Source organism: Lichenostomus cassidix, chromosome 10, assembly GCF_008360975.1.
Source record: "Lichenostomus cassidix isolate B80296 chromosome 10, HeHo_3.0, whole genome shotgun sequence".
NCBI lineage: Eukaryota > Metazoa > Chordata > Aves > Passeriformes > Meliphagidae > Lichenostomus > Lichenostomus cassidix.
The window spans coordinates 9,524,528-9,538,927 of record NC_139491.1 but is presented as its reverse complement, the minus strand read 5'-3'; the positions used below and the strand labels follow the sequence as shown (position 1 = coordinate 9,538,927).

At 42.7% G+C, this 14,400-nt stretch overlaps 1 protein-coding gene across 4 annotated transcripts in view; it reads right to left on the bottom strand.

Moving 5' to 3' along the window:
• Nucleotides 1–14,400, bottom strand: part of HOMER2 (homer scaffold protein 2) — a 52,507-nt gene that overhangs the window by 19,128 nt on the left and 18,979 nt on the right. For all 4 annotated transcript variants that reach the window (XM_085070515.1, XM_085070517.1, XM_085070516.1 and 1 more), the window contains exon 2: nucleotides 10,690–10,846. In XM_085070515.1, coding sequence (XP_084926641.1) covers nucleotides 10,690–10,846 — 157 coding nt within the window. The remainder of the gene's footprint in view (nucleotides 1–10,689; nucleotides 10,847–14,400) is intronic.

The following is a 14,400-nucleotide window of genomic DNA, read 5'->3' as shown; positions in this document are numbered from 1 at the left end:
ACATCATTTCACGAGGATGTCACTGGTGATAAACTGCTCATCTCACTTCCAGTGCTAGAAAGCCAATGTGCACACACACACACACACACACACACACACACTGTTAATTGAGACAGTGGTAATAAAGGGGAAAAAGAGAGTCCCTTGCTGAGACCACCAAACTAAGTAAAGCCAGGGAAGCACAAAGACACACAAACCTGAAAATAGCAACGGCACTTGTTCTGCTTTGCTTTATCTGCTCACCTGACACGTCCATGGCACTTTCCCTGGGACAGGCAGAGGGTGTGGAATAACTAGCTTGGGAGCACTGTGAGTGTACATTAAGGAGAGCTCTGGGTTTCTCCCCTTTGCTCTCCCTCCTGCTCCAGTGCACTGCTGCTGCAGGGCTGAGCACAGGGTGGGCAGCAGCTGGCAGGAGCCACCAGCAGCCCCTTGCTCTGGTCACCCTCCATTTACCCCTGCAGCATGGCGAGCCTGGCCTGCTGCTGCTCTTCAAGAATTTCTGTTCTGCACAGTTAACCAGGACAGCAGCTATTTCACCCATCACTGGGCTCCAAGAGCTCCCATAGCTACCCCAGGTATTTCTGTGGGAGGTGGGAGTGAAGCAGAACCACAGTGGTTCCTGCAAAAAGGGAGATGCCAGGACATCTTACAAGCCTCAGAGGATTTGCTGCAACCCTTGGCATTCACCTCCCAACCTGAGCTCCCTCTGCAGACAGGAAACTCTCCCTTTAGGGATAAAGTCTCTCACGTGCTGCTGCTGCTTGTTTTATGGGGAAAAGGGCCATTTCCACAGTTGCACATGGTGCTTTTTTTCTCCTAAATTGCCTTGCATCCCCAGGATACTTCCATGAATTATGAAGTTCGTTTTTAACCCCAAAAGCTAACAAATCAAAAAAATGCCATACAATTCTTGTCCTCCTTCATAAAGAGGGATGTAAAAATAGCCCCCCCTAATAACTGTTTTTCCTCTGATAAAATACCTGTGTTGTAAAGCCCTCACTAAGAACCTGTCTAAATGCAACAAAAGTGGGTTCATGATTATGTGAATTCTATTAAGTAAATCTCCTGCTACACCTACTCCATTGCTCTCTTTTTCTTCCCAAGGTAATTAACATCTCTGCAGAGTTGGCTTCCCACCTCCTCCACCCAGTCTAAATCTCTAAAATCTCCTATTTTTGCTTTGACATCTGACTAGAATTTTTTTTCCTTTTAGGCACAGCACACACATCCACCCACCCACACGATTCAAAGCACCAGCAGCTGTTTCATGAAGGAGATCTACAGCGAGGGTTTTCAAACCCCCTGGAACAAATTGTTACCCAGGAATTTCATGCAACAATTTACAAAATATATAAAGCAAGATGCTTGTGTATTATTTTCACATGAGATGTAAGATTCCTAACTTATCGCAGAAAGGGAGAAAAATACAGTGGAGACTCTTTGGTTTTTCCTAGTGACTAATATTGGGGTGAGGGAGAAGGCTGCTTTAACTACAATTAGAAAAAAATTATGAAAGTTCCCAAAGACACACCACATTTACACTTGGGGAGATTTAATAAAAGCATATAGGCTTTGTATAGAGTATAACCACATCCCTAAGTTAATCATTTAAGCACTGATAATTTTCTGCATTCTTCAATCTTGTGACAAGAGCCTCACTAAAGCCTGAAGGTCCCTTTTGAAAGTCAGGAATGGCACAACCATGCAGCATCATTAAAGACTCCTCTGCTCTGTAATAACCTACACACCCTGGGAGTGGTCAGCAACAGAAAGGCTTAGATCCTCTACAAGATCTGGAGAAAGTGTCCCTTGGCATGAGCAGTGGCCATGAAGGACAGGTACATTATTTTTTGGAGGCAACAGGATGTCCAGGTTTCTTTACAATGACACCACATGGTTTCATTAACCTCTCTGGCACATTCAGGTGCTCCTGAATCACTCTCAATCTGGTGATCAGAAACCACTCTGTGTGGGACAGTTACTGAAACACTTGTTTTGACAGAGCTCTTCTGAGTACTTTTACTGAGGGGTTTTAAAAAGGAAAAATCTATCCAGACCAAAGTTTCCTCACTTGCTGGTAAGTAGTGCAGGAAGAAATCCTTAGCGTGGATTTTTATCTTTTCTTTTTAGTGAGTAACAAATTGCATTTCTGGAAAGGTTTTTGCAATCTCCTGGATTCAGCTGTGTGTGGTCTTTCCAGAGCCAGTGACACACACACAAAACACACATACAAGCAGAAAAATGAGCCAGATAGGAACAAACAGTGGCAGATGTGCTGCTGCTCTTCTGTCAAGGATACAGCTGTTGACAGCACTCTGGTATGTTGTCTCCTAAGCTCACTAACCAGCTTCTGAAGGATTTACTTCCAGAAATAATCCAGGAAATGAACAGAGGATTTTTCACATTTCAAAGTTAATAACTTGGAAAGAGATTAATACAGAAACATTTAAGTGACATGAGTTCTACAGCTCTAGACTTCGAATTTTTTTCTACACCAGAACACAACCTCAGCAGATGATCATGATTTCTGGTTGATTCAATCTCAAGTGACCCACCAAATTTCCTGGCATTTACTTTGCTACCTTTCTCAGCTTTTGACAAGCTCTCTTTTTCACCTGGAGTCCTAGGTCTTTTTTTGGGCAAACATTTTTAACTTTTCCTCCTATTCTTGGCTCATCTCTACCAGTATTAGCAGTCCTGAAATTCCTATTGCAGCTAAGCCCCAACCATTTTTTTTCATCCTCTGAATACTCAAAGACCTGTTCACACAAGTGCACCCCACATAACCAGCTCTACCTATCTAAACCTGTCTCAACTGTTGACAATTCTCCTGCAGACACAACTCCAGGCAATGTACTATTCTCCCAATTATTAAATCCTGCACCTCCCTCCCCTCAGCCTGAATTCCTGAATACCTGATATCACCTTAAGCAAATAAAGGATGATGCAAGAGACTAGTCTCATCCTTGGCTGACAGCTCTGCTTCTCCTTTATGCTGTGTTTCTCACTCACCAAATTCCAAAGAAAATGTTCTCAGGATATTTGAACATTTAGAGAAACCAAAACTCAAGCAGCTTTAATCAAGCCTACTACACCCCTAGCACAGATACCACAAATATTTTAAGATCATCAGAGACTGCTGGTTTCCTTTATTTGATTCACTCTTATTTCAAAGATGTCTTTGAGAGGAATATGAAGTCCTGGTCTATGGAGTAGAAAGATCCAGCACACACCTCAGTGTGCTCACCCCAGCTACTGATCCTGGTGTAAAAATGTCCATTTCCTTTTCTGTTTGAGTGTGCCCTGCTTCAGCTTCCCCCAACCTCACCATTCACATTTCTCTTTGATCCTCCACAGGATCCCTCTGGAGCATCACACTTGGGGCACACCCTGCACCTTTGACAGCCTGACCCTGCACCCCATGCAGACCCTCCAGCCTGGAAGTTGCATCACAACAACTCTAGCACTTTTAAATGAAATCAGAAAATAGCTCTTAAAAATATTAATATTTTCTGTAAATTGTTTCACTGTCTGAGTGAAAGACAGGTTTCAGCTTAGGTTGTGCTGGTGGGCTTTGACTCAGGCCAGGACAGATGTTCTGCTCTCAATCTGATATCGTGCAAAATGAAGGAGAACTCCACAAAAGGAGCAGCTGCATCTCAGGGAGCAGTTCAATCCAGTTTCATCAGTTAAAGCAACAACAAGACCAAAAGGCACCACAAAAAGCAGCTTGAGACTCCTCCAGCATCTTTTATAAAGCCTTTTGTTTAGCACTACTGGTTTAGAACATGTCTCCAGCAGATGAGCATCATTCTCCAGCTGGGACATCTGAACCAGGAAAAGTCCAAAACTCATCTGATGAGACTGATGAAATGACACCAAATTATTTCAAAGGCTTTAGTACGGATTAACAGCATATACACACTGATACTACTGTAGCTGTTCTGCTCAACAGTATTTATCTATTCCATTATTATATATTCTGTTCTCTATTTGGGGTGGTCCTGTGCAGAGCCAAGAGTTGAAACCAATGAGCCTTGTGGGTCCTTTCTAACACAGGATATTTTATGATTCTGTGATTACATAATGCATATAGGAAATCATAAACCCACAACTAATGTTTTTACTTAATAGTCATCTCAGTAGCATAAAAGCAATGAGATGTTTATTGTAACATGCACACAGACTATGCATGCTGGAAGACAGGACTATGCATTAAAATTATATTTTATACCATATTTTGTGTTCCAAAAGACATAGCACAATTTTTATATGGGGCATTAATTAGTTCCATTTGTTGACTCTGGTATCATCTGCAGTGCTAACAGTCATGTTGAAATTAGCCCCAGTAATTCATGGAATACTTAACATACTATGATAAAGAGGGAATGAAGCCCATCAAATATGCTTTAATTTCTATATTACAGTAATCAGCCAGACCAGTACTGGAAATCTTCTTTCATAACATACAAAGGTTTCTTTTGTGGACAGCTATGGACAAGAAGGCAGAAATACTGGATCAGTGAAATCAGACCCTCAGAGGTCAGAACCTGGGCTCCTTTGCACTGGTTTACCCTAATTCAGTGTCACCCTTAAGCTGGATGTGTCTTCTGGGCATGGTGTCACACATTGCCTTTTGAGGAAAGGTCATCAGAGTGTCACATGCTGCCTTTAGATGAAAGGTCCTTTCCATGTTGGTTCTCAGTGTCAGATATTTAAGTAATACTGAGCTCATACTCCTCCCCCCTCCAAATTTTATGGCTGGTACACTTTCTGGGACCACCAGAAAAAAAGAGATTTCCCACCCAGCCTGGAGGAAACTGCATGGAGAGCAAAAACAGCACGGCAGAAGAAATTTTAGAAAAAAAAGAAATATCTGTCTCAGTTGCCCACTGGTGAAAAAAAAGCTTTGAGAAGATGGAATAAAAAATATTTCAATTTAATCAGCTTTTACTAGCCGGGACTCTCTGGAAATCACAGTCCTGCCAGTGCTGCAGTCAGCAAAATAATCTTCAGGGTGAGGAGTGGAGATTCTTGGCATTTGAGCAGGCAAAGGGCAGCTGGCTGGGACCAGCAGCACCTCACTCTGGGACACAGCACACTCCTGACAAGCAAGGGCCATAAATAAAACTAGGGCAGGCAAAACTAGAAATCAAAGAATCTCTGTCCCTTTGACAAAACACACAAATACCCTCACCCACACCTTTCAAAATCAGAGCATTTAATTCAGGATTTATCTATACACATTAAAAGAAAAGCCAGCACACCACTTTGTAAGGTCACTTTTCACATACTTTTACATCTATTTATCTTTGGCTACCCAAGGCTGTAAAAACATCCTCTGTAGTTTCACCACAAAACTACTAAACCCAAAAAATTAGGTAGTTAAAAAACGCAGGTATTTAATAAAAGGTAGGCATTTAAAAAAATAAAACACTCTGCATCACTGCTCCTAATTCATGGGGTGTGGGGTGTGGTGAACACACACTGACACTCTGAATGCCAAGTGAGAAGCCAATGTTTTGATTGTTGCTGCCACACATCATCACAAATCACACCCATGAGGTCCTAGAGGCAGAGTTAAATGCTGCCACACCAACGCAGACCCCTGGTGAGGTACACACTGCCAGAAGCCTTTTATAATTCAGTGCCAAAATTTTTGTAATATATAAATTACTTGGTAGGTTTATTCCTGAGAAAGAGTTGCTATTGGTTTAATGGCTGAATTTACGTCAATGGAAGAAAAAATATAATGAAAATATCTAGCCAGATGAAGGAATTTCATCTGTGCTACCATACCCTGCAATTGTTTTCCTTTGAAAGGAAAGATTCTCAAATCTAAGAGTCACCTTTTGGCAAAATACTCCAGGATATTTTTAACAACAATGCCTTAAAATAATTCCTTTTCCATGGGCAAAGAAAAAGATCTGTTTTGAGCCTCTGAAAGCATCACTGGAAGAACTCAATTTCCTCTTTGTGTGCTGAGGACACCTGCCTCAGTGGTGACAACAAAAGCGTGGTCATAACGAGGTGGGCAGCTATTAAATGAGGCAGCAATTAGGAGAGGAACAGGAATGGAGAAAGCCAGGAATACATCAAATATTAGCAGATTTACATATCACCCCTTCTTACCTCCCTAAATATCTGCTGCCACAGGCTGCTGGGGCTCTGTCCCTGCCAGCTGCATTGTCCTCTGTAAATCACACTGTCCCCTGCATGGATGCCACTTGATCAAACAGCTCCATCACACCATATAATGTACTGTATTCACTTTGGGCAACATTATGTGAATTCTAAACGGCAAAATTTGGCCCATATTCTTATTATTACTAACGGCAATTTACTTCAGAAACAGACCCTGAAACTGATTTTGCTTTCCCAGCAAGCAATTTTTCTGGTTCCCTCTTCAATACTTTCACATACTTATGCCCAACTTAGCTGGTGATCTCCAATGTTCAAGGTAATTATCAGGTAATAAACTCTTAAATGAACTAGTAACTGGGAATGAGTGTCAGCCGACTGGTTTTTTTTTTTTTCTCAGAAACATAATCTTTATTTCTGTATCATGTATTTACCACAATTACTCTTGCAAAGTAGTCATCTTTTAAATCCTGATTTTAATCTTTTCTAGTCATCCGTTTAAGCATCTCTCAGAGACAACTTGGGACTGGCATCTGCAATGACTCTTGCTGCGTCACTTCTCTTCGCTGCTGCCAACTCAGTATGTCTCACTATGCACTTTATTGCTGGCTATTAATTTTTAAGCTAGCTTTATGTTCCCTATTAACAACTCATTTCTCAAAAATGATGTTGTTGCAATCACAAGTTTTGTAGAAATACAACATGAACATCTGAAAAGAGGGCAGAGACTTGTTTCTGAGATATTACATTTCCATCTCAAATTCCTTTCCCTCTTCTCTATACTGTTTGGATAACATGCATTATAAAAAATAAATAAACCCACCAACCAGGGTACTAGCATGCATTATTCCTGAGGATGACAGAGGCAATTGGCCTGCATAATTTTCATACTGTCAAACTTTCTTTTTGCCTCCAAAAGGCAGGCCAGTTTTAATGAGGAGCCCCGTGAATGGCTTTCCCCACACACTGCACAGCAATTGGACACTTAAAACTTCACGTTCTCCCTGCATCATCACCATATTTTGTCTCTTTTCAACAGGGCTGACTTTTGTCCACACCACCAGGCACTTTCACACGGTGAAGTCTCTTGGCTGCCTCATTAACTCTGAACCAGTGTGTGCCCTTGCATTTTACTGTATCATTTCCTCCAGCATTCATTATGCTGCAGTTTAGCCTCTGGCTAGAAACTTCTTAAAACATCATGATGAAATTACTTGCTCGACAACATACAAGTCAATTATAATGTAATTAAAAGATACACTAATGTATTCCCTTGTTTGGTTATGGTATCTGGGTTAAGATCATCCAGTGCATTCTCATATGGTATCTGTGAAATCTTTTGCTATAAATTGTAAGCTCCTGTCCACAGCACCTGTTTATCTGTGAAAGACGCAGGAATTAGAAGAGCTGTTGTCTTCAGCTTTGCAAACACGAGGAATTAAAGTGGTACAAGCTGTTTTGAATCTAGGGTCTCCTCTCTGCAGTGCTTGATTCCCTAGGCATTTTAATGGCTTTATTTGTCATTGGGATGGGAGGATTTGGAAGAAACCTGGCACCTGCAGGCATGTGCTCTCTCCTGGCTGGCCTGCATAACAGACTCCTTGTTTTCAGCATAAGACTCCTGCACACCTCTCTGCAAGGGAAGAGTTAAGCTCCCTAGACTTCACTCTGCTTCCTATCTTTACCCTACTCTCTTTCTATTCCATTTTTCTCACTACCTCCACGTGTAGCACCCAGACTCTCCCAGCCTTCCCCAAGGGGTAAGGCAAAGGTAGTGTTGCACTGAACTGGGCAGCAGAGCCAAGCAGCAAATCTGCAGCCAGGCTCACAGACAGTTACCAATATTTACACCTTTAAACACACAGGCTCAGCAGTTCCCTTAATCCTCACCTTAGCCAATTGCTAAATCCTGCTGCTCCCCTCTGCCCTGCAGCATTGCCACTCATCCCCCTGCAGCCTGGGTGTACAGGGACAAGGGACAAGGAGGGGACAGGGACAGGCTGCACCTGCTGGGAGAAGAGAGGGAGGGATGGAAGGATGGGGTCTGTGAAGGGTTCAGACCTTTGAGGACAGCAGCAGCTGCCTGAGGAAGCCTCTCCTGTGAGAATCACAGCCCATCAGGTCAGTGCTGCATCAGAGGGAAAGGGCTCATCAGGGTGACATTCCCCAGCCTGCCCCTGCTCAGTGCCACAGCAGTGCTCAAGGGCTCCAGCAGCTCCAGGCTCCTCCACACCATGGCAATTCAAGCCTGCCCAGGGTGATGTGCTGAATGCCACAAGTAAAATCAAGCTTATGCAACCAGGTGATGGCCAATATATAAGTGAAGTACCCCATATTTGTGATCACTGTAAGATGTTTTTACTGTTACTGTGTAAGTCAATATAAGGTAAAAAAACCCCCCAAATTAAGACAACATCTGCATACAAATTGGATTTAACTGAGATTTCTCTGCAAACCAATGTGCATCATATATGCCTGTCTGAAATAAGCTGTTAGAACAGCCCCTTTGCAGTACAGACAAGGATGGAGAGTTATAAGAGATACATGTCCTTCGTCACTGCCTTCCTTCTAGGGCCAAGTCCTTTCATTTACTTGAGCTTCAGCTTTTTTGTCCTTAAAACAGACATAACTTATGCCCACAGTGATGCTGTCACATTAATCCATCTGGTATTTGCCACCACATGGAAGCCTTTATTCTAATGAGATGTACAGAAAGCAGGACAGCATCATCTGAAGCTGTCTATATTCCTCCTTACAGTTCTACCCAGTTTCATTTTTGCCTGGAAAAGTAGGTCAAAACACTAAACAATAGTTGTTTGAAGGGAAAAATGCAACTTTTAACTTATTTTGCCATAAACACCAGGTTTTTTTCCAAATTAGGGCTCTTAAAATGGACAAGGCAGGGTCACGGGACTCTCCATAGGTGAGCACAAAGGCAGCATCTATTCTTGACCTGTTCCTTAATCAGCAAAGATTCAACACAAGAGGAATAATTTATGTGGCCAGCAATTGATTCTTGCTTGGGAAGCCCCAGGGGAGAATTCTAATCATGGCAAGCTCACCTTCTGGGACATGTTAAAATAGGGGATGGGGGGAAATGTTCCTTCCGAGTGTCTTTTGAGCAGGTGACAAAGCAAAGCTTGGCTGCCCAGCTTGCTCTCCGTGCACACTTTGCAGTCCTGGGCAGGACCTCCAGCTGTGGCCATACGCTGCCCCTGCTGCTTCCCCTGCCACATGCAGTAATTACTTTGTTTTCATTAATTGGCTTTAATGCATGCATGCACACCCACAAATCAAGCCACCCACTGCTGGGAGTGCAGCAGTTTTGGCTCGGAAGTCGCACTTGCCTGGGTTTGTAAAGGCACCAGCCTCAGCCTCAGCATCCCTGGGGTGAAGCAAATCTGGGGGCTCAGCTTCCCCCAGCCCATCCCAGGGGCTGAGTGTGCTGCCTGCAAACTGTGACATTCCTGGGAATGGGAAGGCAGCAGCACAAACAGCGTCCTGATGGGGATGTATTAATGCTGCACTGGTGTCAATGAAACATTACCATCAATTAAAGCAGGCAGGATGGCTGATTTATAAGCCAATATATAACCAAATATAGCACAGGAGATGCTTGGAAAAACAAGTATGTGAAATAGGCATGACAAATAGAAAAGCTTTATTAAGGGATGATTTCTGTGATCTCGATCTCCCAGAACAGTGATATTTTAACATCCTTATCCAAACAGGAACACAGATAAACAGGCTGTAAACTCATCTTGTTACCCTGTGGTTTGTGCTTTGACAGAAATGACTGATGATTTTTTTACATGAGCAAAATGTTTTCATTTCTACCTCTGACTGAGGTCTGCTAGGAGAAAGTGGTCACCCATCAAGTGACTTTGGAGGGACTAATCAGAGGGATAAATGTAGTTTGTAGTAAAAACAGTTGTCTAAGCAACCTATTCAATCTGACTGATTTGGATTCTTACAGCAAATCCTTCAGCACACTCGCTGGTAATGCAAAACAAATTAAGAAAAAAGGTTGGGGGAAGAGCCTTCACGCCTAAGTTGTCACCTAAGGCTGATGAACTCCAGCGCGAAAGCTGAAGAAAATTAAGTACTAAACTGTAAATAGTTCAGCCAGGCAAAAGCGAATATGCAGTTGGCATTTACATTAAAAGCTATAGTCTGCGTGTATCTGTCTCCTCGTTCCTTTTAGAAAGAACATTTTTATCACCAAAAAGGCCTCAGCCTTATCTACCCTAATATAGGTGGCTGTTTCAGATACCATGCTACTGACTCAATTTGGACACTTAAACTTCTTGGCTCATTGATCATGAAGTTAAATTCGTCAGAGATACAATCAGCTAAGCCAGGCAAAATCACTTTTAGAGCGCCCTGTGTTTTTCCAATTATCACTACAAACCTCCATAACGGATTCCATAGAAAATGGAGTATCTATACCATATTTAATGCAGCCTCTCTGTGTCTGTGTTCAGCCAGGGCTGCCAGTCCCACACCTCTCCACACAGAACACACCAGGTACCTCCAGCCTCCTACCTTGGCTCCATCCACACTGATAATCCGATAGCTGTTTCTCGTGCTGTCATAGAAGTAGGAAACAGTTACAGCCTGCTTGCTTGCGGGAACCCAGTTCTTCTTCGTGCTGGGGTCAATTTGGAAGACATGGGCTCTGGTGGTGAAGATGGGCTGTTCTCTGGAATAGGGAGGGACAGGAGAAATGGATGCATGAGTCTGCAGAAGGTGAAATGTCCCAGCAGCCCAGCCTTGGCCAGGCACATTGAAAGCACAGTGTGTGCACTGCACACCAAGCACAGAGCATTGTCCTTTGGCAATCCCCCGAAAGACAGAGCAGGGACACTGCCAGCCACACTCCAGCCTTGGGTGCCTTTCCCTGGCATCACTAAGTGACATTCAGCACCCTAAAGTTACAGCCACAGCCCAAAAAACAACTGCTTTTTTCTCCCCATATTATACTAACTCAATACCCATCTTTTCCTCAAAGTATTTATTTCCAGGGAAGGACATTCACATGCATTCTTTCTTTCTTTCCTTCCCCATCCACAAATTTTGCCAAAAGCAACAAGCCCCCCACGGTTGGCTTTCCTCCTGCTGACATTCCTGTGAGCTGCTGCCCACAGCCAGGGCTCCTCTGTGGTGCCCCAAGGACTCCAGTGACACACAGGCGTGGTGTAATTACTGAAATATTAATCTCTCTCCTCAGAATCCCACTGTTCTGTGGATGTGCATGAAAATTTCATTACATGCCAACCAGTCAATCATCCTGGGAAGTGAGGGGGAAAGGAAACCCAACCAAGCCCCGGTGTTGATGCAGATATTGCCTTTCTGTTCAGCTCTCAGTGGATGATGCAGCACCCCTGACACTCTGCTCCAAAATTCCAGCTTTCCTTGGAGGCTTTTTCTCCTCAAGAAGACTGTGCACACAGTGGAAGGGTTTCATTTTACTTTCAGCATGTGAAAGTGCAAATCACACAGAAAAGCAGAGAAGATGCAGGACCAAAACCACATGTGATACATACAAAGTCATCTAGGTTAAAGATCAGAATTAAGGCTTTCTTAAATGCCATAAAACTAAATTCACCACCAACTATACCTTTAATCTAAGTTTAGAAGTAGAAGCGAACTGCAAATCAAGCTCTGAGTTTTTATATGCATTTTTATGCTTTTGGTTCTTAAAAGCTACACTATATAATATTTTATATTAAGTGTACCACTCAGTATATTCTTGTCCCATACAAAATATTGCATCATGAATAAGCTTGACAGAATCATGACAGGATTCAAAACCAGTGGTACTACAATAGAGTTACCACCTGGAAATTTAAACTAAAATTGAGGGGAGTAAATTTGCAAACATCAAACAGATGAAGTGATTTAAGAGTACAATTAGCTCTGGAAAGATGGAATGAACTTTCAAAGCCCAGCAAGGCCTCAGGAGGGAGAAAATGAAACAGTGGCTTTCTCCTTGCAAGACTTATGCAAAATTCTACATTTTTCCAGGGGCTGCCATGCAGGTTTCTGGATGGACAGCTGTGCTGAACCATGTAAAATACTTATTTAAAATAAACTGAAGTGACAATGGGACTGTCATATTACAGCTGTCAAAGAGTAGCATTTGCTTCAGTTCTTCCTTATCAGTAACTTGCTGAACCCAGCTCTCATTTCACAGGCCAATACTGATGCCATCCTCAGCTGGCAGGAAAGAAGGGGCAGGTTTCCTTAACATTTTAAAATACTTCCACTATCCATTCCACAGGATTAGCAGTGTAACTCCTACAAAGGTCATGGAGTTTGTCTGCAACAACAAACTCAGGGAGGGGAAGTTTCCTCCAAGCTGTTTCCTCTTTTAAAAAGCATACATTCCCTGAGTGAAGAATAATTTTGAAATTTATTTTGCCTTTTTCATAGTTCTATATTTTTAGTTGACTCCACTGAAAGTATGGTAATATGACCTAAATACTGCAGTCTAAATTTTAGGAAGTTTCCTCTGTGCAAACCTACTCCACAAACGACTCTTTACGTCATCTTAACTACACCAGGAAGCACTGCTAGAACTGTGCCTGGCTGCTCTGCAGCAGGAGCAGCAAGCATATAAAGTAAATCTGGAGATAATAAAAGTAGAAGGAAGGAAAAGACCCCACAACTATCTATCTCCATTTGTTCAGGAGTCTTGAAGCTGCTGCTGCTGAAACAGGAGCTGTATACATCCATCCTGATGGATAAATCACTGGATGGTGAAGCTCAGGGCTGCAAATAGCCATCTATACATTCATGTGGGGCTTTTTTTAAGAAGTAAAGGCAAAAGCCTCCATTTCTAATCCGTAAGGTTATTATCAACAACAAAAACCCCACTTGCATTTTGTCTGTCTCATAGTGTGCTAGTTGATAAATGATTAAAAGCAAGAAAACGCAATGTGTAAACTTAAACATTTTAAATCATTTGGGGTAGCTGATCTGTTGACCTTTACTTGGGACTCAGATTTGGAAGGGCCAGCTGGACACTCCACATGCCTCTGGCCTTTCTGCTGTAGGTGGCCACAGGTCAGCAAAGCCCCTGGAGTAATTTCTGACTCCCTGAAGAAGAGGAAGCACCCCCAGCACATAATATCTTGGATTTCCCAGCGTTGCCTTGTAATAACTAAGAAGATGCATTTCTGTGGCTGTGTCTACCCTGCTGCAGTTGTGTGCTCAGCTCTTGCCCCAAGCAGCCCAAACCCCTGACAGAGCCCAGGATTCAGCCCTGGCACTGGGAGCTGGTGCCACCCCTGTCCCACACAGCTCAGTGGGATGGCAGAGCCAAGAGCACTGACAAACTGCAGGGCTGCAGCTCTGACAGGGGGGAAAGGTGTGCACTGCATCCCAGACTCCTCTGGCCACTGAAGCACACACAGGCAGCTATAAAACTGTGGCACTCCATTTTCAAGTGAAACGCTGTATTAGAAACTTTTAAAACATTTTACCATGGCCCCACAGAGCTTCAAACTGAGAACTCTTATTCTGTGTTACTGCCTCACAACTTTTGACTTTCAAGAAAGCACTTTACTCATAGAGGAATGACTTCATTTCCCAGGGATCTCTTCCTTTCCATTTTATCAGGGACTGATCAGCTTTTATGATGAAACAACAGCAGTGCAAACTTGACACTCCTTTAGCACATCCTGCATGGTTTTAGCCCTGTGAGTTGGTCCTTCTGTGAGGCTGCCAGTTTGCCCAGGGAGGCAGGAGCAGCACTGCCAGCCAGGCTTGGACCCAAACATGAAGGCAAAGAGAATTTATGAATGTTTAAAATCTCATGAATTTTAACCAAAGTCGTTAATGATTGATTAAATACTCTTTAAAAACCCCAGCTGTTTAAAAATCAATTTGACAGTAACATCCACTGCTCGGAGTAAAGCTGCTTGAGAAGTCAAACACGAAAAGTAGAAAATCACACCTAATTATTCTTCATTTGGTAATGAAATTTAAGGCAGAAAATGCTTTTTTAATTATTAAATATGGCAAGCATGTTTTATAAATAGAATTGGAATATTCAAGTCATGGCTTTACACATTTTTGTCGACCTTTAATTTCTGTCCTTGCTTCATATCAGCCAAATCTCAAGTAAAAAGCAACCACTCCCCCTTAATGTCATTAACCTTTTCTGAAGAATTTAAAAAGCAAACCCCAAGATTCTCGAGCTAACTAAGTGCTCCACAGCTGTGTGAGATACAGTATCACTTTCTGGTTAAT